Genomic DNA, 24,427 nt, shown 5'->3' on the forward strand with positions numbered 1-24,427 from the left:
CTGAAGGAGGAACTTATCCTGGAATGCTCTGTGGTGATTGCAACCTCTTCTGAAGTCGCGTTCATATTTTGTTTCTTCTTTGTTTCTTCTTTTTTTCACAAAAAACCTTTGGAATATTGAAGGTCTCGAAGGAAAGCGCGCTGTGGTTCGGTGTGGACTGACTTTTCAAGCAGGAATGGCCACTGCGAGACTTGATTACGTTGCTCCGTGGTGGACATACTGGCTGCACAATTTCCCCCACTTCAATTTATTTTTCCAGTCGGTCGACAACACTTTTGAGCCGGAGGAGGCGAGCTATCAGCAGGTTGGTGAATGTCCTCGCGCATCAAGGCGCACGTATAGTTCACCCCCCCCCAAACAAAATAATCTCATCCGAAAACTCCCGAGATCTTGTGGACCACTGATATTCAGATTTCAACATGAACAAAAAAGTTGTTTTAAACAAAAATGCTGTTTAAAAAAAAAGAAGTATTTCTTCTGTCTCTGATGCATCGGTGCAGCTCCCTCTAAATGCTGCACGTGTTGGTGTCTATGTGGAAGTACGAGCCCGGACTCACATGATGACACATGACCTGTATTAACGGGGCCGTAACACATTTCAAGCATAAACAACATGTATGTTTATGTCTGCAAGTTTGCACACACCGATTAGAGAGACGGCGACTAAATCCTCCTTCTAAACAAGCTTATTAGTCTTGAACTCTCAGCTTTTAACATGTATATAAAACTGTATTCTATGTCCTTTTTAAACATAAAGCTCATCACACTGGATGACTACTACACACACATCTACTCCATGTAAGAGATGGCATGTGTTCTGCTCTTTCCCCAATTTCAAGAGAAATTGGATGTTATTAGACATATTTTTTTGTGCAAATATGTCTCCCCCCCCCCCCCCCCAAATGTAAGTATTTAAATTTCCCCAGAGTACATTTATTGCCATTTTGAGACGGCCCTCAAACTGTCATATTTAGCTCTGTGGACCGACTGTGGGGCAGCAGGACCAGAGTCATTATAGATCAAATGGGCTGTGGGATGGGGAAACGCATCCGGGGCTTTTTTTTCATGCTCAGTTGTTGCCGTAGTTATCCATGTGCAGTCAATTATTTCATTATCGCTGTCGTTTATTGTGCCATCATGTTATGGACTTTTGATTTTCTTCACTTCTTGTTTGTACGACCAGCCACAACACACTTGGATTTGTTATTTGTCTACAAATAAGCTTGTATTTATTCTCCCAGTACAGTACACAAGAGTCACTTGACGGGCAATTAAAAATGTGAACATGAGCCAAATAAATATTTGTTGCTTGACCGATTTAATGCTGTTTCCAAATCTAATTTCGAAGATTTGTTGACATATTGGTCTGCTGAATGAGGATTACATTGCATACAGATATCATTTTAGTCTTGGGACAACTCATGACAGCCATTACTGTGTGTGTGTGTGTGTGTGTGTGTGTGTGTGTGTGTGTGTGTGTGTGTGTGTGTGTGTGTGTGTGTGTGTGTGTGTGTGTGTGTGTGTGTGTGTGTGTGTGTGTGTGTGTGTGTGTGTGTGTGTGTGTGTGTGTGTGTGTGTGTGTGTGTGTGTGTGTGTGTGTGTGTGTGTGTGTGTGTGTGTGTGTGTGTGTGTGTGTGTGTGTGTGTGTGTGTGTGTGTGTGTGTGTGTGTGTGTGTGTGTGTGTGTGTGTGTGTGTGTGTGTGTGTGTGTTGCTCCTTTTTGCCCCATTAATTTACAACCGTTAGCAAGGATCTCTGAACTCTGGCTTGTTTCCTTTTTTTTGAAATGTGACTCTCTTCATGTATCGAGGTCTACGTGGGTCATTGAATCCCAGCGTTCATGTTCTTCATTCATAAACCTACTTTTTTTATACAAACAGTATTTTTTTTTTTTTGGGAAGATAAATGATGAGCGACCTTCTGCTCAATTACCGCTCCGGTTTGTTTTCCCGTCTTTCTTTCGTCCACCCCTTCCCGTGCATCCTTTCTCTTGTCATGGCATCGTTGCAGCCTGTGGAAATTGAAGTGCCCGACTGTCTAATTACAAAAACAATGGAATGGAACATTAGAGAAGAGAGTGGAGTTAGCAGAACAAAGGGCCTAAAACCTGAGTTATCGTGACAGAAAATCTAACCGGGGTTAAAAACCACTGTAGATTCTACACACTGCTGCTCTTGGCTCATCAAAGGTGTCCTCAAAAACCGATGATTAGCAAATCATTGGATTAAGGTTTTTGTCCAGGATGCCAGTTAAGGGAGGAGCATCCCGGCTGCCTCTCTGTCGGCATTAACCTACTTTTGTTTAAGACTCAATCGACGTTGCGTCACTGTGTCTATTCGTGTGCAGTTACATTAAACATATTCGAGTGGGCGTGCTCGGTCTTTTCTTCCGGCCATCGTTTTTATCTTGGTTTGTAAAGTAACGTTCATGCACACCCCAGCAATACAGTATTTATTACTGTACGCTTGTTCACTCGTCCTGAGCACTGTTTTTTGTGAATCTAAGGGCAAAAGAAATAAGGCTCAGCGTGAATTTTAATAACGAAAGACTATGCAAAAGAATCTGCAAAAGAATATCATTTACATTCAGCCACAGTGTCAATGTCATCTAAATGGAATAATTAGTCACACGTTGTACTCAAGGAACAGCTCTGCTTAGTCAGCCAGACTCAGACTTTCTGAACTGGCGGGCACTAGAACCAGAGTGCAAAACTATTTCCAAGTAAAACCAATGTCATGCTTTTTCCTCTCGTCTTTTTAAAGGAACATCGAGCTCCATGTTTTGAATTTTAAGTCCACTAAATGTAATGCCCCCTAGTGATGATGAATGCTACGGGAGCCCCAGTTGGGACTTTTTGTTTCCAATATCACGGAGAACGTATCAGCCAAAAACAAATACCAATGTTTGTGCAGCACTGGAGACACTTTTTTTTATGAATTTATTTTTTTTGTAAGTGGTTGGCTGCTGGTAAAGACACAAATATCAATTGGTGTGTCTGCTGCCTTTTTTTTTTTTAGATGGCATATGCATTGAGAAATAAGCCACTGAGAGCTATAACTAAACGGTCACGTGATTTTGTCTGTAAGAAAACCAACAGGATTATAAACTGATTGGTGTAACGCAAGAAATATCCCCCACAAGTATAATCTGATGCAAATAAACAATGCCATATTTGTGTCTGCCTTGGAGCATACTGCCAATTCTGTATTTCTGTAATCTCTATGTACTGATAACAGCTTTGCATGGAATACAAACACCACCAAGGAGCAATGGGATTTAGAATGAAATAGTCTGTTTCATGTACATGCAGACTTTCAGTACAGCATCGCCTCTTTCTCCACAGAGCGTTTCTCTCCGTCCTTCAGGCGTTGAATATTTTTGTACACTCAGAAGTCACAAGACCGAATGCAGGCCACTGTGTCACATGATTCTCCCCTCTCCCCACAGCCTGGGATCATTCCTGTTCCCCTCTGAGCCAAAGTCAACATTCTCTGTTTCTGCCCCCCCCCCCCCCTTTTTTGCTGCAGTGATGATGATGATGAGGTAGCTACACGCTAACTTCAACAATATCTTTACACATGAGTGTTGTCTGATACTGGCGGCTTGTTTTTACTCGGGCTGTCAACCTCTTGGGTGGTGGGGTCACGTAGCTCGACATCTCAAGACCAGCTATCTGCCTCTTTAGACGTATTTGTGGATATAATCTACTGAACAGTGTTTAGTCTTGACTTCAACTGATGGAATTTGTTGTCCCTCTTTTTATCTCTCCCCTTTCCTGCTCCAGTCTCTGATATTTCTAGCATGTGTTGGCGCGGTGGGTCTGGGTCTGAGCCTGCTGGTTGTGGCGGTGTGCCTGCTCTGCGTATGTTGCTGCCGCAGAGACGTGGACGAAGACACCAAGAGGCCTGAATCCTGCTGTCTCACCTGGGCTGCTGTCATCACCGGTCTCATCATATGGTGAGTCTGAAAGGGGTGAACGGTCAAACAATGCCATTTGGTGTTTCACACATGGGACGAGTCCTACATATTACGAGCCCGTCATCCAAGAACGCTGCAACAATTTCATCCAGATATTCAGGTAATCGGGGCTAACTTTAACAAAGCACGGGGCTGTCAAAGGATGCGCTGCTCAAATTCTGTTCTATACAGCGCCACCACCTGTGTGTAACTGAAGGTTGAACCCTTTTTTTTTAAAGTACACAAATAAAGGTATTTGTGGCATCGTCAGCAGGGCCCCTGATTAGCCGAGTGAGCCGAGTGCTAAAGCCCTCAGCTGACCGCGCCCGCCACAACTCTGACCTCTGATTGCTTGGCTTCGTCCATTTAAATGCTCTAACAAACGATAATGCTGCGGCTTTTAGATTTGTCCTGGTCTTTTACAATATTGTTGTTTGCGCGTTTGTCTTTTTGTTAACTGTATATTTGATATACTGCACCGACGGCATCTGATATATAATTGTACTATTTAATATATTCTTATGCTTCGACGAGACCCATCCTGTCAGAAACCAGAGAATCCAGATGACGGTCTCCGTAATGAGTCACCGAAAAAAGGCTGGACTGAATTAGTGTACAGAGCCGCTCAAACTTGTGACATTTGTCTAAGTGTCGGGCTTTAACTTTGTTAACTTCCTGTGTAGACACCAAGCAGCCACAGCACACAAGGCCGTTTGTGTTGCTAAGTGAGCGTGATGCTGCTGGGCAAAGAGGCTCATCGCTCTCTGTAGCAACCGCTTCCAAAGGACATTAGTTTATTCCTCTCGACAAATTATGTATTTTCATAATTTATGGCTGCAGCAATCCAATTAGATAATCTAGCTATACATTAACAAACAGTCTTTGCATTACAGGTTTTTGCTTTTGTGCTGATGCCAGAGATTCTGAAGTCGTTCCCTTTTTTTTAACATGTTTTTAATGTTTAATACCTACTGACTGATGTTATTGCTGGGAGTGTTAAGCTGTTGCAGCACAATTGAAAATGGGCTTGTTACACATTTTTTATATATATATATATATATATTTTTTTTGTTGCTAGATTGGACCAAAGTAGGCGTGTAGAGAAACACAAAGAGATGCATATAACAATGGAAATTCTCCTGTATGATTTTATTGTTGGCATTTAGGAAATCTAATTGTTCACTTTTTATTCTTTTTTTTTTTTACCAGCTTTAAATTCAGCGTGATACTCAAAAAGAATTACATCCCAATCGCCCCGCAGAAAATAGAAGAGAAAGAAAAGGATTTAAGAGCCGCTGCACCTCTATTTCCTACCCATGAGAATGAATGGCGGCTAAATTAAGGTTTACAATAGCAAACAAATCTAATATTCTAAAAAGCCTTCCTGCCTGTGTCCGTTTCTGTTAACCCCTGATGCAATTTATTATTGCAGCAATACACTGCTCTCCACAGAATCAAGGCATTTATCTGTTATTACTTGTTCATCCAGCTGGCCGCTTGCTCGGCTCACAACATGCTTTGAATACTAAAATGCAATCGTCCAGTCATAACGTAATCTGTGAAGTGATTCATCCTTGCAAGAATAAAGGCACTACATATTCTGGAGTGCACATAGTGATATTGCGTATAGTGTTGATTTTTCTTTAGCTATACTGCAAACAGCCTTTTTCAATGCCACACAACATACTATTGCTTCCTTAAACGCATTTTTTTTGTTGCTCCGCCTTGGTTGTGCAGAGAAAGACGTCAATCATAACTTGAGAGAACCAGATTATTAGATGATACACAGGCAGTGGTTTTCATTATGCTTACACGGTGACAGGGACAGGATGCTCATGGTACAAACGTAAACACAAGCATTCATAGTGACATATCACACGCATCCTGACGGGAGGTGTTTTAAATGCTAGAATAAAACTTCACATCGTTTCTTTGCACTTTAACAACTCCCTTCGTTGTCTTTATCTCACTCAGGATGATGGCGTTAACACGGCCATGCGTCTACCTCACCGTTGTGTATTTGTGTGGTGTAAAAAAAAAAATCCTCATCACATGAGTAATTGTAAAAGGAAACTAGCACTTATTTTCCCTTCTTAGTGTGTGTGTGTGTGTGTGTGTGTGTGTGTGTGTGCGGTATCCCAGAAACAAAAATCCTGCTCTGACTTCCTGTTATCTGAAGTTTGATTGATGAGCTCCGACTTATGGCTGTGGAAAGTGTCCCTAAATGCAGTTGAAAGTGTTACTAACCTCTGACCTTTTGTGTGGAGTGACCTCGCCGCAAGTATGATGAAATTGTGTCATCGCTCATGTCACTGTGGACTGTGCTGGCGTAGGGGTGCACTGACTCGGGCGGGGGGGGGGGGGGGGGGGGGGGGGGGGGGGGGGGGGGTTGGGACATTGGGACATTAATCATCCCCATAACAGCTCTGAACATCTCGGGCTGCAGGAAGGAATCAAATGGGGATCCTGTGTGTTCCACATTTCACCACGAAAGAGATTACAAGTTACTGCTGAAAATAAACGGTTTGATTCCCGTATGTTTAGCTCAGAATGGATGTGTGAGAGAAAGGGGTCACACGGATGGAAGTAATAAGATATATATATATATATATATATATATATATATATATATATATATATATATATATATATATATGTGCCTTGCACGATAGCCCCCTGCTATCAGTGTGTGAATGACATGTCGAGCTAAAGCGCTTCGGGTGGTCTTGGGACTGTTTTCCATTTACCGTGACGCATATACAGTATCTCCCCTAAAGCACCAATGTTCCCCCTTTTTTCAGGAGTTGTGAATAACATTTATTTTGTCGTACTTGTCCTCTAATAACTTCATGCAGTCTGTTTATTAAGAAGTGGCGTGATAAAACAAACTAATTGATCAATAATGTGTATTTATTTACTCGTAAAAAAAACAATCTGAATCTCTCCTTATTTCCCAGTTCGGCTGTGGGAGTGGGTTTCTATGGTAACAGTGAGACCAACGATGGCGTGTACCAGCTGACCTACTCGCTCAACAACGCCAATCACACGTTGGGTTCCATCAACAATCTGGTGAGAGCAGCATGCCAAGCTCCCTTCAGTCGTATTAGCATCACGAATATTAGATGTTGTCACTGAAATTCAGTGTGTAAATAATACGGACTGTAATTTTACTGTGAATGAATTGTCCCATGCTTTTTGTATATTTTGGATTTCATTTTCAATTACTAATATTTTTGATTAGCTATGAAGCAAAATCTTACTTGGGGGTGTGCGAAAACAAGTGATTTACAGCTGTCGGACACCAGAACCCCTCCTCTACTAATGGGGTGCACATCTGTCTCAAAGCTCGTCCCTCACTGCGGGGGGGGGGCTGTATCCGCTTTTTGTCTCAGTGAAGAAATCGAGGTGACTGCTGCCTCAGGATTTGTAAATATGGGATTCTTGCTATATAACTGCTGACCTGCATTTGGGGGAGTTATTTGGGAGGCTTAGAGGGGAGGAGGGATATGGGGGGGGGGGGAGGGGGAGCAAGGGAGTCAGAGCAAGGCCCTGCGTGAAGCGATAATCTCAATGAGGAAGAAGAGGATTAACTGCATCTGCAGTGCATTAATGGATGTAAAGCCTCTCCTCTTTCCATCTCTCTGTCTTATCGTGTGTGTGTGTGTGTGTGTGTGTGTGACACACATTAACTTGAAGGCCCCTTGCGCACACACATTGTTGCCTTTGTCTACACTCTTTTCATTGTGTTTACTTGAGATTTAATCCATTTGTAGCTCACACGTGCCAAACGATAATTTGGGTCACGGTGGATAAAAGGGATACTTGTAAAATATGCTCTTTTAGTTTATCCTACACATGAAAAGTTATAACGTTCGTGTTGATTCGACTTTGTTGCATTTTGGAAGCTCCATCCACTCTCTCTCTCTCTCTCGCTCTCTCTCTCTCGTCGTTATAAATGTGTTGAAATAAGTGGATGTATTATTAGAAACATATTTCAGTATAATTCAATAACATTCAGCAGCATCCTCCAAAATGACCGTGAAGTTGAATCAACACCTCCCTCAAGCAGCTTCAGTTGTATTTGGCTGCGTTATGCTCAATACAAGAAATAATGTGAAAAAGGGGGTGGAGTTTGCAGTGCAACATCTTCTTTGCGCAGCTGGAGGAAGTAGATGGCGTTCAAAGCTCTCAGGAGTTCACTTCCTCGCTCCTGACTGATCGATTTGATCCTGTAGCGTGATGTATGACAGCACGAGAAGCATGTATGTTCCCAGGGGAAACAAAGGCTTTCTCCCATGCAGGATCACAGCTGGATGTAATGTACTCCACTTACAGAGCCGATGAGCTGGCCGCCTGTCAATAGAGCCAAAGCTGCTTTAGTCTGTGTTTAGCCTTGTGATTGAGGGAGTCATTTCTCTATTGATGTTTATTGGTTTACCAAATCCTTCCTTGGCCTTCGTGTGTATTTCTATTAAGTTGGTTCAACATTTCAGACGTCATATTTGTGAAGTGCATTGGCGCGAAAGCAAACAAATGTCTCTAATTCACGAGGCTCCTGGGAGGTTGGTGATTTACACTCGGAGCTGTGAGGCACTTTTGATGGCTTGTTAAGGCTCTTCTCATCATGCACTCTCACTCGCTGGGAGAGCCATAATATCACAGGGGGACATATTTGGAGGACCATTCTGTCTCTCACTATTGAAGGGGTCTTTTGATTGTTGAACGCCATCCTTTTTTAGAACTTATTGTGTTCCGCTTGCAAGATCAAGATCTCGTCAGCGCTACTATATATATATATATATATATATATATATATATATATATATATATATATATATATATGCATGTTTTTTTTAAAGTTAATACAGTAAATCTCAGATACATTAAATCCTTAAAGGCAAAGTGATTCAGTTGCATGAATTGGCAGTCTGAGTGCTGCCGCCGTGAGCCTCAAATCAGTGAGTTTCATTTAACCGGCGTGTCCAATATGGAGAAGCCTCCTTGTGACCTGCTTTCAGTAAAAGTGAGCTTTAATCCATTTTAAGAGAAGACGGGACGGTCCAGATTAGGGAAATGTGGATCACCCGGAGCAGCTCGCTGATGGATCCCATTTCTTACACTCAGGCATACAGGCTTGCAGATAAGATTCGGGGCATTGAGGCAGGGGCTGTGAGAGATGATGAATATAGAGGTGGGGAGTGAGAGCAGTTTACTGGCAATCACAACCCCCCCCCCCCCCCCCCCCCCCCCCTGGGAGTTCTCAAGTGGAGGATGGGCCTGCATCTTTGCCTCATCTCCATGTGGACACTCTTTCTTGCTAACAAATCATTATCCTTCTAGACTCCCTAGAATTTAATCAAGAGTGTTTGAACTGTTACGGTGTCAGGGAGACTGACTGAGATACGCTTCTATCTTCTTCCTGGTAAGTTGTTTCTTAGTGTGGGAATGAACCGCCTTACTCTGAGCACTTGAGTGTGTTAAAGAAGCCATTGGTGTAATGGAGAAAAGATGATGGATAAAGAAAGGACTGCTGCAAACCACCTTGGATTAGAATATAGAACGCAACATCCGCTTCCTACTCACTGTAATGTTAAATACACGGTTTCTCACTCTAATTGTGATGTGTGTGTGTCCTTTTTAAATTGTGGTCCTCTTACTAACTCTTGTGAGTTCAATAGGTCCCTTTTACTTTACTTCCTGTTCCCAGAAATACTCTTTGTTGGACAGTTTAGATGTTTTTTGGGGTATTGGGAGGAGTCAGCCATCTGTGGAAAAAATGCTTATTTATACTCTCTTGGTGGAATATCAACATTATTCTCATATATGTCTGTTAAATACAAGATTACTTGCCAACATCCAATTAGCGTAGCTTAGCACAAAGACTGAACACGGGGGGGGGGGGGGGGGGGGGGGGGGGGGGGGGAGGGGGGCAGTCAATTTAAGTGACGGACACATGTTTTCAAGATTGAAGAAGTTTCCTTTTTGTTCACATTTGCAGAGTCTATTGCGCCTTCAATGCACTTTCCTAAAAAAAAAAATCTTTTACACAGTAAGTGGGTCAAACTCTTGCGTCTGTGATGTTTAATGAAATGCAATTTCCTCCTGTCGGCGTCGGGCTCAAATTGACCCGTTTCTAACTCCCATTGATGCATTTACTGTTTTTGTTCAAACCGAAAAGTCAAATGTATTTACTCTGCTCCGCCGTGCCTCCTCCCACTCCATTCTGACTGTCAAAGACCCCCGTGATAAGAAGTCTCCCTGGTATTGTTATCAGTATTCCACTCTAACGCTGTTTACCTGAATAAAACACACGGTTGCGAAGAAAAGTTAATCTTTCCCGTCAAGGGAGTGCTCCTTTTTTTTGTGGTTCTTTCCCCTTTTCTGTATATTTTCTATTCTTTTTTTTTTTTTTTATAGGAATATCTGTTCATGAATTTATTTGTGTTCCTGTTTTCTCTTTTTGACTCCGCTTCATCTCCCCTTTCCTTTTTTCTTCCATTCTCCTATCTTTTTTTTTTTTTTAATAAAAAAAAAAATATTTCCTAGGTTGCAGGATCTGTGAGTAATGTTCAAACTGGACTCAAACAGCACCTGGAGCGCCTGGATGAAATCTTTGCCAAAAGGACGGACTACCTGCAAGCTCTTCGCTTCATGCAGCTGATGGTCAACAACGTCATTCGTGAGATGACGACTCTGCCGGATGTAAATAAAGCCAATGTTGACTTGGCAGCCATCGCTGACCAAACAGCCTTTATTGAGTATTACAGGTAGGTGAATTGACACTATTTAATCCGGTCTGTTATTGGTTGACGTAAACGTGCCCCTCCAGAATGGGACCTGTAAGTGATCCACACCAGACACCGAGCAGATGTTTTTTTTTATTGATCTTCCCTCTGGAACACAGACCGGAAAAGCTATTTTCTCTTGATTGCTGAATAAATGAAAGCTGAAATTGAGCTTATTGCCCAGTGTGCAGTTTGAGATCTAATGCGTATGCTCCAACAGAATGTTATACATGGCAGAGCGGCTATTGGACCATAAATGATCAGAACCACTGCTTACATTGATTGCAATTATTATTTTTTTCTCTGATAACTTTCTTCCCCCCCCCCCCCCACAAAAAAAAAAGGAACTGAGAGGCCGAGACTGAAAATTCAATAAACAGAGCGAGAGAAATAATAAACTAAATCAACAACAAAGTAGTCCAAATGAATAAAATATCCGGCATTAATTTAGCAGAGGGATGGTAATTTATGAGACTCCAAAGGCTGCCGCTGCACACTGTGAGTGTAATTTTATAGCTTCGGTGGCTTGTTTTATTCCTCGGCACATAAAAGTTAATAGTGCTGTTATGCCGTGAAGTTTCACATTTGCAACCTGTTCATTACACTACTGTAACTACCAATGTTGGACTAAATTGGAATGAGAGACTCACAGGGAGACAGATTTAGGGTGTGGTACCTTCCGCAAAGGCACTTGTTTGACGCGCATTATAGATGCAGAGTTAGTCGGGGAACTGGGCTTCTCTGGATGTGTGTGCGCATGTTCTGGAGCGACCTGAAGTTAATTTTGTCTAATCAAATGCATCCCATAACTCCTGTCCGTCCCAGGAGGTTGCAGGCTTAGTAGATAGTAAATTGCAGCGCAAAGCAGCCATTCTGAAACCAACTAAACACTCGATTGCTCCTTCAGCCTCATTTCACCTTAATTTGACTTGATGAAACGTATATATGTGAAATATGCATTCGACAGAACACACTGACGAATTTGAAACCAGACCCTCCAAAAGTGTAATAAAAAAAAAAAGCTCTCCGTTATGTAACTGCGTGCCTGCAAGATGATTAACAGCACTGTGCATTGTTTGTTTGTTTGTTTGTTTGTTTGTTACGAGGCTCACGTCCGCGTGTCTCTGGACGGTTGTGTTAGTCACCGAGCCCCTGGCTATATACCAGATAGGCAGCCTTGGATCACGTCTACTGCAGCTACAATTGCTTTACTTTATGCCTGTTTTTATTCATGCACATACACCCTAACATTTTTATGACCTTTTTTTTTTAATTCCATGTTTTCAATTACATATGTAAGGGAGTTTCTACACGTATTGTAGTTTTATAACTGCAAAGAGAGAAAGGACTTGCCTATCTATCACCATCCAAACGATCTAAGAAAGCAGAAGATTCATGATTTACGACCTCAATAGTCTTGCTGGTTGCCATGTAAACCTGTGTGTGTGTGTGTGTGTGTGTGTGTGTGTGTGTGTGTCTACACAACGATACAGCAAACACTTCTGCATCGCTCTGTCGTCGAGCTCTTAAACGGGCCTTCTGCTTGTCGCTAAAATAAACACTTGAATTAGAAAATACTACTTTTATTTGTTTTATTCTATTTGTTTAATCGTCAAGCTTTCGACACATGTAGGAAATGTTACGTTAGTAGCCATATTGTTGTATAGCATATAGTTGTATAGCAAACGTCTCCCACTTTTTTGGCACGACACCCACAGCTAGTGGTAGCGTTCCTCTCACTGACGTATTTCCATTATTAATTGACTGCATGCATATTTCCACACGGCGTGGTGCTCCACCCCCGTCATGACACCAGATCTTCTTCTTGGACTCCAGTCTCCTGGGCTTTGATTGAATTCCACGCAGCCGCTGAGCGATGAACGGCCTGCGGCTGGGCTTTTATTGATGAACGGCACATGTTATTGCCAAGCCAGTGTTACTGGAACAAGGAAAGAAATGACACCGTTCTGTTTTCCAATATCATATCCATTCCCCCATTCTGTTTCTGTATTCGTCCCCGTGCTCAGACAAACGATCTGCAGTTCTGTTTATGCAGATACAGTAATGTGCAGTCTCTTTTTAGTGTTTATCTCCAACCGTATTCCCCCCTCTATTACTGCACGTCCACACGTCTCCGCGTAGCGATATGAGGATCGTATTCTCTTGCGACCTTGGCGCACAGATTTACGACGATACTTCACAGCCAGAATCTTCAGAATTCAACATCGGTGTCTGTAATTCCCTTTATCATTGCTTAAAAGATTTATAACGCCACCGCGGCTCGTTTGAGTTAAGAATGAGTCATGGGCATTCCCCACGTGTTTGGTTGGTCAGAGCGCGCACACACACACACACACACACACACACACACACGCGCGCGCGCGCACACACACGTCAAGTCCAGGCTCTCTGTGAAGGACATTTTCAGAGCTTGAAAAATTAATGCCTATGGATTCGTGGCGTTGAATTATTAAGCCTAAACAGGCTGGAAATTACCTGAAACAGATGGACCTCTAAGTAGGAGGCAAGAATGCTGATGCACAGAACGAAGATCTCACACGATCTGTCCCAAAACAATATGTCGGGCCCCTGCACATCCTGAGGCGTGTCCATGAAGTATGACATCAGTCCGGGTTGTTGTACTGACGCCTCCTGTCCTCGTAGGTGGCTGACCTATCTGCTGCTGCTGATCCTGGATCTAGTCATTTGCTTGGCCGTGTGCTTGGGGATGGCCAAGCATTCTCGATGGCTGCTCATCACGTAGGTTCTCTCCCCCCCCCCCCCCCCCTCCCTCCCCCCCCTCCCATTGAGTGTGCATGTGGAGGTGTTTTCTTTCTTGTTTCTTGTTTCTCAGGACTTCTTTTTGCCTTTTTCTTGCAGCCCATTAATATTCTCTTTTGGCCTCTGCGTGGATTACAGACTGCAGACAGGCAGGGCACGAGGCAGCCTCCCTGCCTCCATATAGGTCACTCCATTAACAGCAGCAGCGATTGTATTACATCTTCAAATAGCTACTGATAATGGCGCTGCTCTTATATCCGTCTCCTCAGACTTGCATTTTATTTCCACGTACAATCGAAAACAACTTTTTTTTTACGCTCAATCGAAAACCGACTGATTTCACACATTTCATATGAAAAATATATCAAAAACCACAGTTGTTTCTCCTCCTAAACCAATATAAAATAAGAAATGGAAAGATTGGGAAAATGAACATTTTGTTGAGTAAATTGCATCCATTCATTTTAAACCAACATCGATGTCCGACAAGCATATCCACAGTCAGACTTCCAATCCCATTTACCCAATTTAGTGCAGCCAACGCGTCGGTGTTAGCAGATGTCGCCCAGGATCCCTCCTCACGTCTCTCTCTGATGGGTCTTACTAATGCCTATTGATCTCACAAGCAGGATGAGTCCGCTCCCTCAACTAATTATTAAGTGCTCTCAGGCTACTTTATGGGTGCTTTCAAGAAGGTCCGAGAAGTGAGTCGAGAACAGAAGCCCTCTGTAACCTCTTTACATCCACCAGGGGATCATGCCTTATCTTTTCAATGGTGTATCTCCCGATAATTTCCATCACCGTCTCTAGTTTCTGCTCACAAAGAAGAAATCGGGGGTCAAGAGCGGGGAGTTTATTTTTGTATTTCCTTTTTTTTTTTAAAAATGTTTCTTCTCATAAAAGCGCCTCCACAATGTGAGGACCCTGTTGCACTCTTCACATTTTCCAGACAAAAGAGAGAGAGGGGGGGGGGGGGGGGGGGGGGGGGGGGGGGGGGGGGGTCGACAAATCAAAGGTTGCTTTTGATTGACAGCAAAATTGCAGAGTGATTGACGGAAAGCGCAGCCAATTAAGATGCTGCTCGTGGAATCCAACAGAGCAGAAATGACAAAAGACCCCAGACTTCAAGCAGTGTTCTCTCTTTTAGTTGTGAGACTTCTATTAAACCAGTGTTGTAATCAAACATATCTGAATATAATAGATCTTTCTTTCTTTTATATCACCCCCATAATAAATCAAGTCCAGGCCGTATTATCTAATCTACGATGCAACAGTACAAAATGAGAGTTGGGACAACAATCATCCCCCCCCGAAAAAAGAATAAAGAATAAATGAAATTAACTAGGTGAAAAAGAGCTAAAGATCATTGTCGTCCCCCCCCCCCCCCCCCCCCCCCCCCATGTATCTTTGTCTGTATCTCCGTCATCCCATTTCACTTTCTCTCCCATTTGCTGTTTTCCTCCAGGATCATGGCTTTTGTAGTGCTGTCTATGATCCTCAGCTGGGCCTCACTGGGAGCGGGCACTGCTACAGCTGTGGTGAGAAGACAATGTCTTTTTTTTTTAAAACATCTTAACTCACTTGTCATTTCTTAATTCATGTAGCGCTACAAGTTTATATTCTGCTGGTTATTTTCCAGGTGGAAGATGGTGGTTTTACTGAGTGGTTTCAGCGTCAATAAGCATGTGTTCTTGGACATATTTCCTGGTTATAAAGTATCGGTTTCTTTAGTCTACAGCGGGCACTTTTTCTATGGTCAGTCATGCAAGTAAAGCTGATTACAAGTCCCTCGAGTTTTAGGTTTATCAACCCTTAGCCCTACTGTTGTAAACAAAGCCGTTTCTAGCATTAATTACTAGCCCTGCTTTCTTTAAAATCTCTATTTGTTGTGCTCGGTTTTATTTGTCTGTCAGTCCTCCTTATGGCTGACAGATTGCTCTCTCTTCCTGTCGGTACGCCATGTGTTCAGTACATCTGGGCTTAGTGTGTTTTAATGAGCTCATATTAGGGGCACTGTCTGGGGTACAAAGACCCCCTTACTTCAAGTATTCCTCCATTCTTCTCCCCTCCATCTCCTTGCCTGCTGTAGATTATTCTGTCTGTGGATTATATCCCCTAGGAATTAACATCTGTTTAAGTAAGGCAAGTGGAAGCGAGAATGAAGCAGAAGACAAGATGGCTGGTTTTAACCTGGAATTAACTACACGGGTGTGAAATATAGATGTATCTTATGGTTCTCTGTGAATGCAGAGCCTCCTCCGCAGGTGTAAAACCCGATAAAAGTCTTAGTTTGGCCCATTATGGTTGAGCATGAACCTGCATTGAAACCAAAATAGTGGAGCACACAATAGTGTCGTCCACGATCACATCAATACAATTGTGTCGACTAATCTATTAGTTTACGTAAAACCGAGGTTACTCCACAAATAATCAAGCAAAAGCACCAGTTTAATGATTGTGTCTACCAGAAAAGTGCTCATAGGTTTCTTGGAAATTAGTGACTGAGCTTGGAAAAATATTAAAAACCTTAGTTGACAAAATGACCAATTAGTCCACTAATTGGCTAAGAGGATCCTTACTCGCAGGCGAGCTGAGGTAAACTTACATAGAACTGCACGAGATTGAATTATGACTTATGAATTATGAAAGCAGTTTTCAGTCAAATCATTTGAGTATATGTCCCGTATGCGAAAAAGTAAACTTTTTGCACCTGCACAAACACACTGTGGGTCTTGAAAGGAAGGTAGATGATGGCGGCGTCCTAGAAAATGCTCATGAATTTATACATGTTTGGTGAGACGAAGCATAAATCAAAAATGTCCCCGCTTGTGTAACGAGATGGGCGATGAAGGGCGACGCCCCAACAGTGTCTTGACACGCGTCGCCGTAAACAAATGGCATGTGATGGCAGTCCAGTTTGGAGAGATGTTGGTAATCGGAACACGAGGTTGAATAAGCGTAGTTTGGTTTATTCCATGTGTTTTTGTCTTGCTTTACAGTTCTGTTTCAAAGTGTGTTATTTAGTCGCATTTGTCGTTCTTTATTTATACTCCATTGCTCTGTGAAGTCCTTTTTGAGCTGTGCTTTACAACAAGAGGCTGCGGAACGAATACTTTTGATTGGGGCTGACATGAAAAGCAGTGGACTCGAGATTATGTTATAAATATATGGCATGAAGCTTTGATGTTTCATTCTGCACCACGGAAAGATTTCTTGATCCCTTTGAACTTGGTCAATTTGAAAAGCAGCCTGTTATTTTCCCCAACTGTCAATTATGCATGTCTCTAAGAAATGCTGAAGTTATTTTTGTTTTGCCTGTTTTTTTGTTTTTTTTTATGTTCTAGGGAAGACTGTAGAGAGACTGCGAGACCCCTAATTGTTAATGTGTGCCCATTAGCGGGTCTCCGTGGATATCTTTAATAGCATGCACATATTTAGTAGATTTCATCCATGGTCATGAAGCAACTAATGCTCTACATGGTCAATACAGCATGAAGCCAGTCCCTACATGCCACACATTTTGTCTGTGTACCATCATTTCAGAGGCTAAATGGTGATAAACATGATGTAAAAAAATGAAATAGTTTGTCTTGGGTGAGAGATTCACTCTTAACGGACCAGCGTAAAGTCACCAAGTTGCAGCACAATAAAGTGCATCTAGTTTATATGTTGAATGAATATTGCACTTTCTTTTCGATACTTGCAAGATTACAGCATGTTGTTGCTTTCCAACAGGGCACGAGTGACTTTTGTGTGTCTCCAGACAAGTTTATAGTGAACCAAACCAAGGACTTCCTCAGTGCAGGTGATGCTTGCACACAAACCACCGTCATTGAATCTGAACACACGATGCTAATCCCTCTCCCTGTCTCCCCCATTTCTCTCAGATGTCGCACACTATTATTTGTTCTGCAGCCCGAATCTACCGAACCCTTTCCAACAGGTATTGACAAAATGTCCAAAGTCTCCGCTGTCTTGCTTACACATTCATTTTACACAGTCTGGAACATATATTTCTATTTTAAAATAGTTTTTTCCTTGTTAGATGCCAAGCTGCTAGAACAGGGGGCGGGCAAACTACGGCCCGTTGGGCTTTTTAATCCGGCCCTGCCGGATAATAATTTATAATTATTTTAAATTATAGTAATTTCTATATTAATCATTTGGTCTTTAAAATGATGGCTGCACAAATGAAGGAAACAATGTCAACGTGTCCTCAGTGCTGCCTCTGCTCCGGAAAATCTTCTTTTTAAAGGAATAAATTGAGGCACAAAAGGCACAAATTACAGAATGATAGTTACATTTTAAAGTGCAATTTTGTAGTAGATCTTTTAAATAACTCAAAATATCCCTGAGTTTTTTAATGATGTGCTTATCACACAAGTTGACATTTTGATGATGATAAAATACGATATATTGTGCAGCTCTATAGTTACAATTCAATGTAATGCAGTTTGTCAATGTGACCACCTGGAAACTTAATGGTTAAATTACAATTATTACACATTTACACACAGCGTACAGGCTCTGCTGGTACCATAAATAAGTCAAATGTGTTTCAAATTCATAACCAGGTAGGTCTATGTGTTCATTTTTCATAAAATCTATTAGTTTGATATTCATAATAATCAGGGAAGTCCAAATCTGTGAATATCTTTCCAACTTTACCGAACTTGCTTTAACCCCGACTCACCTCTTGCTCCCGGTCCTGGTTCCGGTCCTGGTTCCGGTCCTGGTACCACTCCTGAGTACCATTGAGACCAATGTTATCCGTCAAATGAAGGTTGTAGCTCAGGGGCGTCGTCAGGCCTATTTTAGGGGGGCTCTAGCCAGCTATTTCTAGTTTGAAGAGTTGTAAAATGAACTGCCGGCTGTATTATTCTCGGGCATAACGAACGCACATCAAACCCACGGGACCGCACCGCCCCGGACCAACAACACTGTTCCCACTGAAACGTTTTCTTTACTTTTTTAGTTATTGGCTTTTACTTGTCATTCTTCTTGGTTCACACACTCTCCATCCATCTGATACCGGCCCGGCCCGGCTGCCACATTTGAAAAGTCACTGTGGCCCCTGAGCCAAAAAGTTTGCCCACCCCTGTGCTAGATCATCATCAGGCCCTAATGGGATAAGCTCTGAAAAATGAGCCCCAACACTAATTTAATTACTTAAAGTGATAAACTTTGATCAAAGAATATTCCTTTTTCATATGCCGCTCTCCAGAAATTAGCCGTATCTTTTACCCTGTTGCTAATCTCTGCCTTGGGGTACTCTTAGAAGCAACACAACGGTTATTTATTTAATTGACTGTACATCATGCATAAAGGAAAAATTCTTAGCAAGGAAGAAGAGGAATTAAGAAGCCTTTGATTTCTATGTTTAAAGACATCAGCCCGTCACTTCTTGCATATATTACTTTGGAAAGAAAGATGAAGACAATTCACACATTCGTAGTAGGCTAATTATCGGTCCTTGAAATGCAAGTGCCTTAGAAATGTATGTATACAATACATATACTGTATTTCAAGGCCAGCCTACTTTAAACTTATAACCTTGTATATTTTTAATTGGAAATGATTTACAACTAGATGTATATTGCAGAAGTGGTGTTGGAGCTGTAATGGCTGTGAAATAAAATGTAGTAAAAGGCGTAGATAGGGCTGAAGGTTAAGGTCATTTTACTGGGAAGTCGGCCTCCGTGATTATGATAATCTATCACTGAACGCCGCGTAAAGTCGTGGAGCACATTTATTTTTCTTGAGTAATGCTCCGCCTTCCCACCACAAACGGTTCAAAACGTGCACGGCATCATGCAATTCGAGATGGATCATATTACTCCTTATTACTATTTTAGGATAGTTAGTTCGGATTTATGTTCATCGGCAGTTCTGTAACTGTAAGGCGTGTGTTGAGGGAATTTGTGAAGGCTGAATCCATGACCAATATGTTTTTAAAACCTGCATGCTTTGTTACCATCACAGTATCCATAGGGATTAAAAATGATGCCTGTTAAGTGGGGAAAGATAATCTTTTCCTCTGATGGCCTAGTTGATATAAATATTGCTCTTTTGTTTGTGCGTCAGATTGGGTTGGGGGGGGGGGGAGGGGGGGGCAGTGACTAGTGGGCAAGACGGTTGGTGGCTAATCTGGGCCTATCTGTCTGGAAAAGTAATGTGTCCTAAGCGCATTAGAAAGCCTCTTTTTACCACCAAATGACTGTGTTGATATGCTGCACCCCAAACAATGCGTTACTTAACACGATCCTCTCTTTGTTTGCTGTGCGGACGTCTGCGCGCGCGTGACGTCGGTGGCCGATTTGCTAGTCGTTGACGATCTGCCAGCGTTCCCTGACCACCATGCAAATCCAGATCCAGGGCTTGCTGCAGTTCTCCGTGCCCATCTTTCCCACTGCTGAGGTAAGTGGCTGGCTGACGGTCTATTACACCAGACCGCTGGAAAATGGGTATCATTCTCTCCTCTCTTAAACACCTTGTTTTATACAGAGAGACCTTTTGGGGATCCAGCGACTGCTGAACTCTACCGAGTTCAGTCTCCACCGGCTAACAGCCTTGCTTGATTGCCGCGGGCTCCATAAGGTAAGGTCACATTCCTACCGGGACACAGGGCTGCTTTGTAGCATAGCTCAAAGCCACTCCGAGGACCGACTTGACTGAATTGTATCCGCCCCTCCGTGTACTTCTCATAGGCCGACCTGTTTATAAACATCTATCTGCTCCAAGGCTCTATCCAACAACCCCAGTTCTTTTTTCTCACTTTAAAGTTTTCACGTTTGCAGGTTTAAGATTGTCAAGAGTTTTTTATCTGTAAAGGGAATAAGACATGTCAGTGCAGAAATGAGTCTTTCCCCGCTGCTGTGATCGTAACATCAGATGTCGGCTTAGCATATGACTATTGTGTTCTGCCTGTATTGTGGGCGTGTTTTAACAAAAGCATACAGATAAGGTATCGGCGGAGGGTGAGGATGGACGTGCTCTAGTGTCACTGCTGTGCTCACCTTGCGTTGGTAGTTTAGTGAACGGAGAGGTTGTGCATGCCAGTAAGGTATGCTATATATTTACATAAAAAGTAAGGATGCTCCAATATACTTAATAATGCTAAATAGCAGTGAAGACACACAAAAAGTTGAGACTGTTCTCAGAGCTTGTTGGTCTGAAATGTCATCAGAGTGTCTCGATATAAGATGGAGAGTTCACGCTTAGATTAGAAATATAATGTTGCCCTTATCACATGGATTACTAGAGTTGAAGTCAATTTAATGTAATGGATTAAACATGTTTTTTGCCCATGCTATGTTTGTTTATACAAAACTATAAGGTCATGGATTGATCTCTGTGGGTTAAGAATAGTTATAGTCACCTAATACACATAAGTTCTCTAGCATTCGGAAAAATGTAATATGTTTTACTGACACTGACAATAACCGACTGAGTACTGTATGTGTCCATTCTTCTAGGACTACCTGGATGCCCTAATGGGTGTGTGCTATGATGGGGTGGAAGGGCTCCTCTACCTCTCTCTGTTTTCTCTGCTGGCTGCCTGCGCACTCTCTGCCATGCTGTGTGCGATTTTCAGAGTGTGGACACTAATGGGTAGCAGGTCAGAACCAAGCGACCCCCTTATTCCATTACGTACTGCCGACAATGCACAAAATGTTAACGCCTGCACTCTCTCTTGTTTCTGTCTCTGTGTGTGTGTGTGTACCACTTCCATCCAGAGACAAAGAGTATGACGACATAGATGAGGAGGACCCATTCAACCCCCAAGCGCGGCGGATATCCTACAACCCCAGGCGGTCCAACATCCACAGTTTTTGCAGTTATACCAGCAGCCTCGGTAGCCAGGCCAGCCTTCATCCACCTCCGCAATCTGCCTCGAATGTCATGCCACCTCCTGAATACATGTAAGCGCAATAGAAGGTGATAGTATATTAGTATTTGTGTGTGTGTGTGTGTGTGTGTGCGTTTCATCTCTTAAAAACTCTTTTTCCTTTCCCCGTCCGTCACAGGAATCAGTCCATGTTGTTTGGAGGGAGTCCTCGATATGAGAATGTGCCGCTGATAGGGAGAGGATCCCCACCTCCCTCGGTGCGTTGGCCCTATGAGGCACTGGTGTCCCTAGTGTGATGACGATGATGGCACGACTGACCTCGGCACTGCTGCAACACTAACAGAGAGCATGCATAAAAAAAATTTAAAAAACCCCCGCCATGACCAATAACAATGCATGTACACTGTGTAGAACCTCACACTCAACAGTTACTGTGGAGAGTTGGCAAGTGATGGAGGAGTGCTCTCTGCTGGCCATTTACTGAAGTGCATACACTTCTTGCCCAGTGCCATTTCTGTATGCAGACACACACACTCTCACTACTAACCTCTGAGCATATGCTCATGTTTTTTTCACCACTGCCCCTTGGATTGTGTTTCTTATTTTCACAAAGTATTGGTTTACTAAGAAGAAGACTAACACATACATTATGTATGTGTTAAACAAAACTGAATAAAGACAGTGCAGGTCCCTCTAGCACTGGGAGAACTCATCGTCTATCAGCGTCTGCCTCCAGAGCTGAAGCTAGATGGTTTTTTTTTTTTTTTCTGTAAAATGTTCTGTTTGCTTTACTGTTTCAATAACCTGAACTGCATTTGCAGCATATCAAAGACTTGAAAACTAATTTTAGAAGGAAAGAAAGGGAGATGATGTGGAATGCGTCATTGATTAAAATATCTGTGTACCTTTTTTTTATTTAATCTGCTCCACAATCCATTTTTTGCTCATGCCTTTTTATTAAATTGTATTTAAGTTGTCTCTCAAAACGTTATCTAACTGCTGAATATTGATCAGTGTTTTGTAACTAACTCTTTTTATTTGTTTTCATTTTTTTACTCAGACGTTTAAAAACCGTAAGTTTTTATTGTTTAACTTCTTCCCTGATTTTGTTTGATTTCATTCCATTCCTTGAAACGCACTGTGGGCTTACCTCTGTGCAGAATGTTTAAACCTATAACCCCAACGCCGTCTTAACGCGCCATACAGTACCTCAGCTGTGTGACCTTTTGACCTTTCCGGTACTGTTTTATCCACAGAGTTTTATGTGAGTGTAATTTATTCTGACTCCTACCCTCTGTCTGCTCCTCACCTGCTCTTTAAGTCCCAATGCCACTTAAAAGTACCACCCTGATTCCACAACCTCATAATTACAGAGCGGCTCACGATTTAAAAGAAATACTTTTTAAACTTGTCCGAGTTGATTTTGAAACGCTGTTGTTTAAATGCAGATGTGCTAAATGTTGTTTTTCAATCCTTTCCCTTGCAGTACTCGCCCAGTATGAGGACCACCTATCTATCTATGACTGACGCCCAGATCAGACACTTTGGGACTGACTTCCAGGTGTAGCGCGCTACATCCTGAATCCTTTTTTTAGAGAGGCACTGTCTGAGACTCTGGGTTCTTACCGAGGAGGCTGTCTCCATAGCGTAATCCTGTTTACAGGAGCTGCAGCCTGCTGTCCCAATCTGAGACGCGAAGGCAGGCCACATGAGGCTATTACCTCAGAAACGCACCAACGCAGTGCTCTGAAAGCCCTGCATGCAGTTTTAAACTGAGATGGCCTGAACAGTTCATCTCCAGACTGTTGTTGATGTTATTATGATGTTTGGAAACACTGTTCCTCCCAATAAAGGCATTTATGTGAGCCAAATCAGAAGGCTCTGAGCTGACTGGATCAAAAAAGTGTTTTTTTTCCTGTACTCTGGTGACATTATCTTCATATGCAATAGGTAAGATGGCTTAATATGACAAATGGACCTTCCATCATCGCATTTAGACTTTTGCAAAATACCTACTCTTTGTCTGTAATTTAATTCCTTCATTTTTGTTGTATTATAATTTCTGCACAATTATATAAAATCCTTTTTTTCACAGATGTATTCATATTTTTATAAAATAATAATTAAAGGAATAGGAGAAACATCTCTAATAGATATTACTATAACATTTTCCCCAGTTGATTAGTTACATTAAGACAATTACTGTTGAATTGCCTTTTTTTAAATACATGTTATCCTGTCGCGTTCAGGTCAAATCTGACCGATTTACAACTTTAATCAATCAGAAATATTGTGTTTTACATCTGATTGCCTCAAGGCCCTATATGATATTCTCCAGATGAGACATTTGAACATATACAATTGCTAATCACCACTTTCCTTTTTTTTTTTTGTGGTTTTAGTAACTTTGTAACGCCCATGGTGTTCCCGGTCAAAGGTGACCGCCATAGGAAATGAATGGGAAACACTAGATTATGGCCATTCATCAGATGGAAAACAGACATTGTTTAGAGCTAAAAAGGTGTTGAATAACATTTGGTGATTAAAGGTTTTTTTGTTTTAATGTAAGATTATTAATCAGAACCTTTTATTGCCAAGTATGTTTTCACATGCAAGGAATTTGTCATGGCGAGTGTTGCAACATAAATAAACATCAACACAGTCATAAATAAACAATCAACATAAAACAGACTGGTCAAATTTGATCGTGAACAGTAAAGTTTAAGGGGGGAGAAACGAAGGAGAGTTTGATATGCAAATCATCCATTATCGCATCAAACGTGTCAATGTGCATACATTCCCAGAACAGAAATCTCTTCGTTGGATAAAGCTGCAGGTTAAAAAATATAGTTTTATTTTCTTGGCATTAGAGTCAAAGTTGTTTTTTAGAGAGATATCTCTTTCTGTCAAATGTCCACCATGTTTGTAGTACGATCAAAATCCTCTCTGTAAAAAAAAATTCAGAATATAGATGGAAATCATACTGGCAGGTTCGATGTATGTAATTGCTACTGAGGTGGAGATTGTTGGCTGCCTTTTGGTGAATTCAGGACACA

General features: G+C 42.0%; 1 protein-coding gene across 1 annotated transcript; it reads left to right on the plus strand.

Annotated features, from left to right (window-relative positions):
- LOC117735231 (protein tweety homolog 2-like) lies at nucleotides 1-22,971 on the plus strand. The gene is made up of 15 exons (XM_034539739.1): nucleotides 1-33; nucleotides 123-304; nucleotides 3,784-3,956; nucleotides 6,914-7,025; nucleotides 10,503-10,723; nucleotides 13,406-13,501; nucleotides 14,988-15,060; nucleotides 17,258-17,327; nucleotides 17,410-17,465; nucleotides 19,847-19,939; nucleotides 20,027-20,119; nucleotides 20,998-21,140; nucleotides 21,259-21,444; nucleotides 21,550-21,628; nucleotides 22,858-22,971. The coding sequence occupies exons 1-15, from the start codon at nucleotides 24-26 to the stop codon at nucleotides 22,936-22,938; spliced, it is 1,668 nt and encodes a 555-aa protein (XP_034395630.1). The 5' UTR covers nucleotides 1-23; the 3' UTR covers nucleotides 22,939-22,971.
- Nucleotides 22,972-24,427: the final 1,456 nt, after the last annotated feature.

This window comes from Cyclopterus lumpus, chromosome 8, assembly GCF_009769545.1.
Source record: "Cyclopterus lumpus isolate fCycLum1 chromosome 8, fCycLum1.pri, whole genome shotgun sequence".
In the NCBI taxonomy this organism is placed as follows: Eukaryota; Metazoa; Chordata; class Actinopteri; order Perciformes; family Cyclopteridae; genus Cyclopterus; species Cyclopterus lumpus.

Bases quoted from the DNA above. Each gene is read 5' to 3' on its own strand.
- LOC117735231 (XM_034539739.1), top strand. The intron at 7,026-10,502 runs GTGAGAGCAGCA...AATATTTCCTAG, and splicing joins TGGGTTCCATCAACAATCTG to GTTGCAGGATCTGTGAGTAA. The intron at 19,940-20,026 runs GTAAGTGGCTGG...TGTTTTATACAG, and splicing joins CCATCTTTCCCACTGCTGAG to AGAGACCTTTTGGGGATCCA.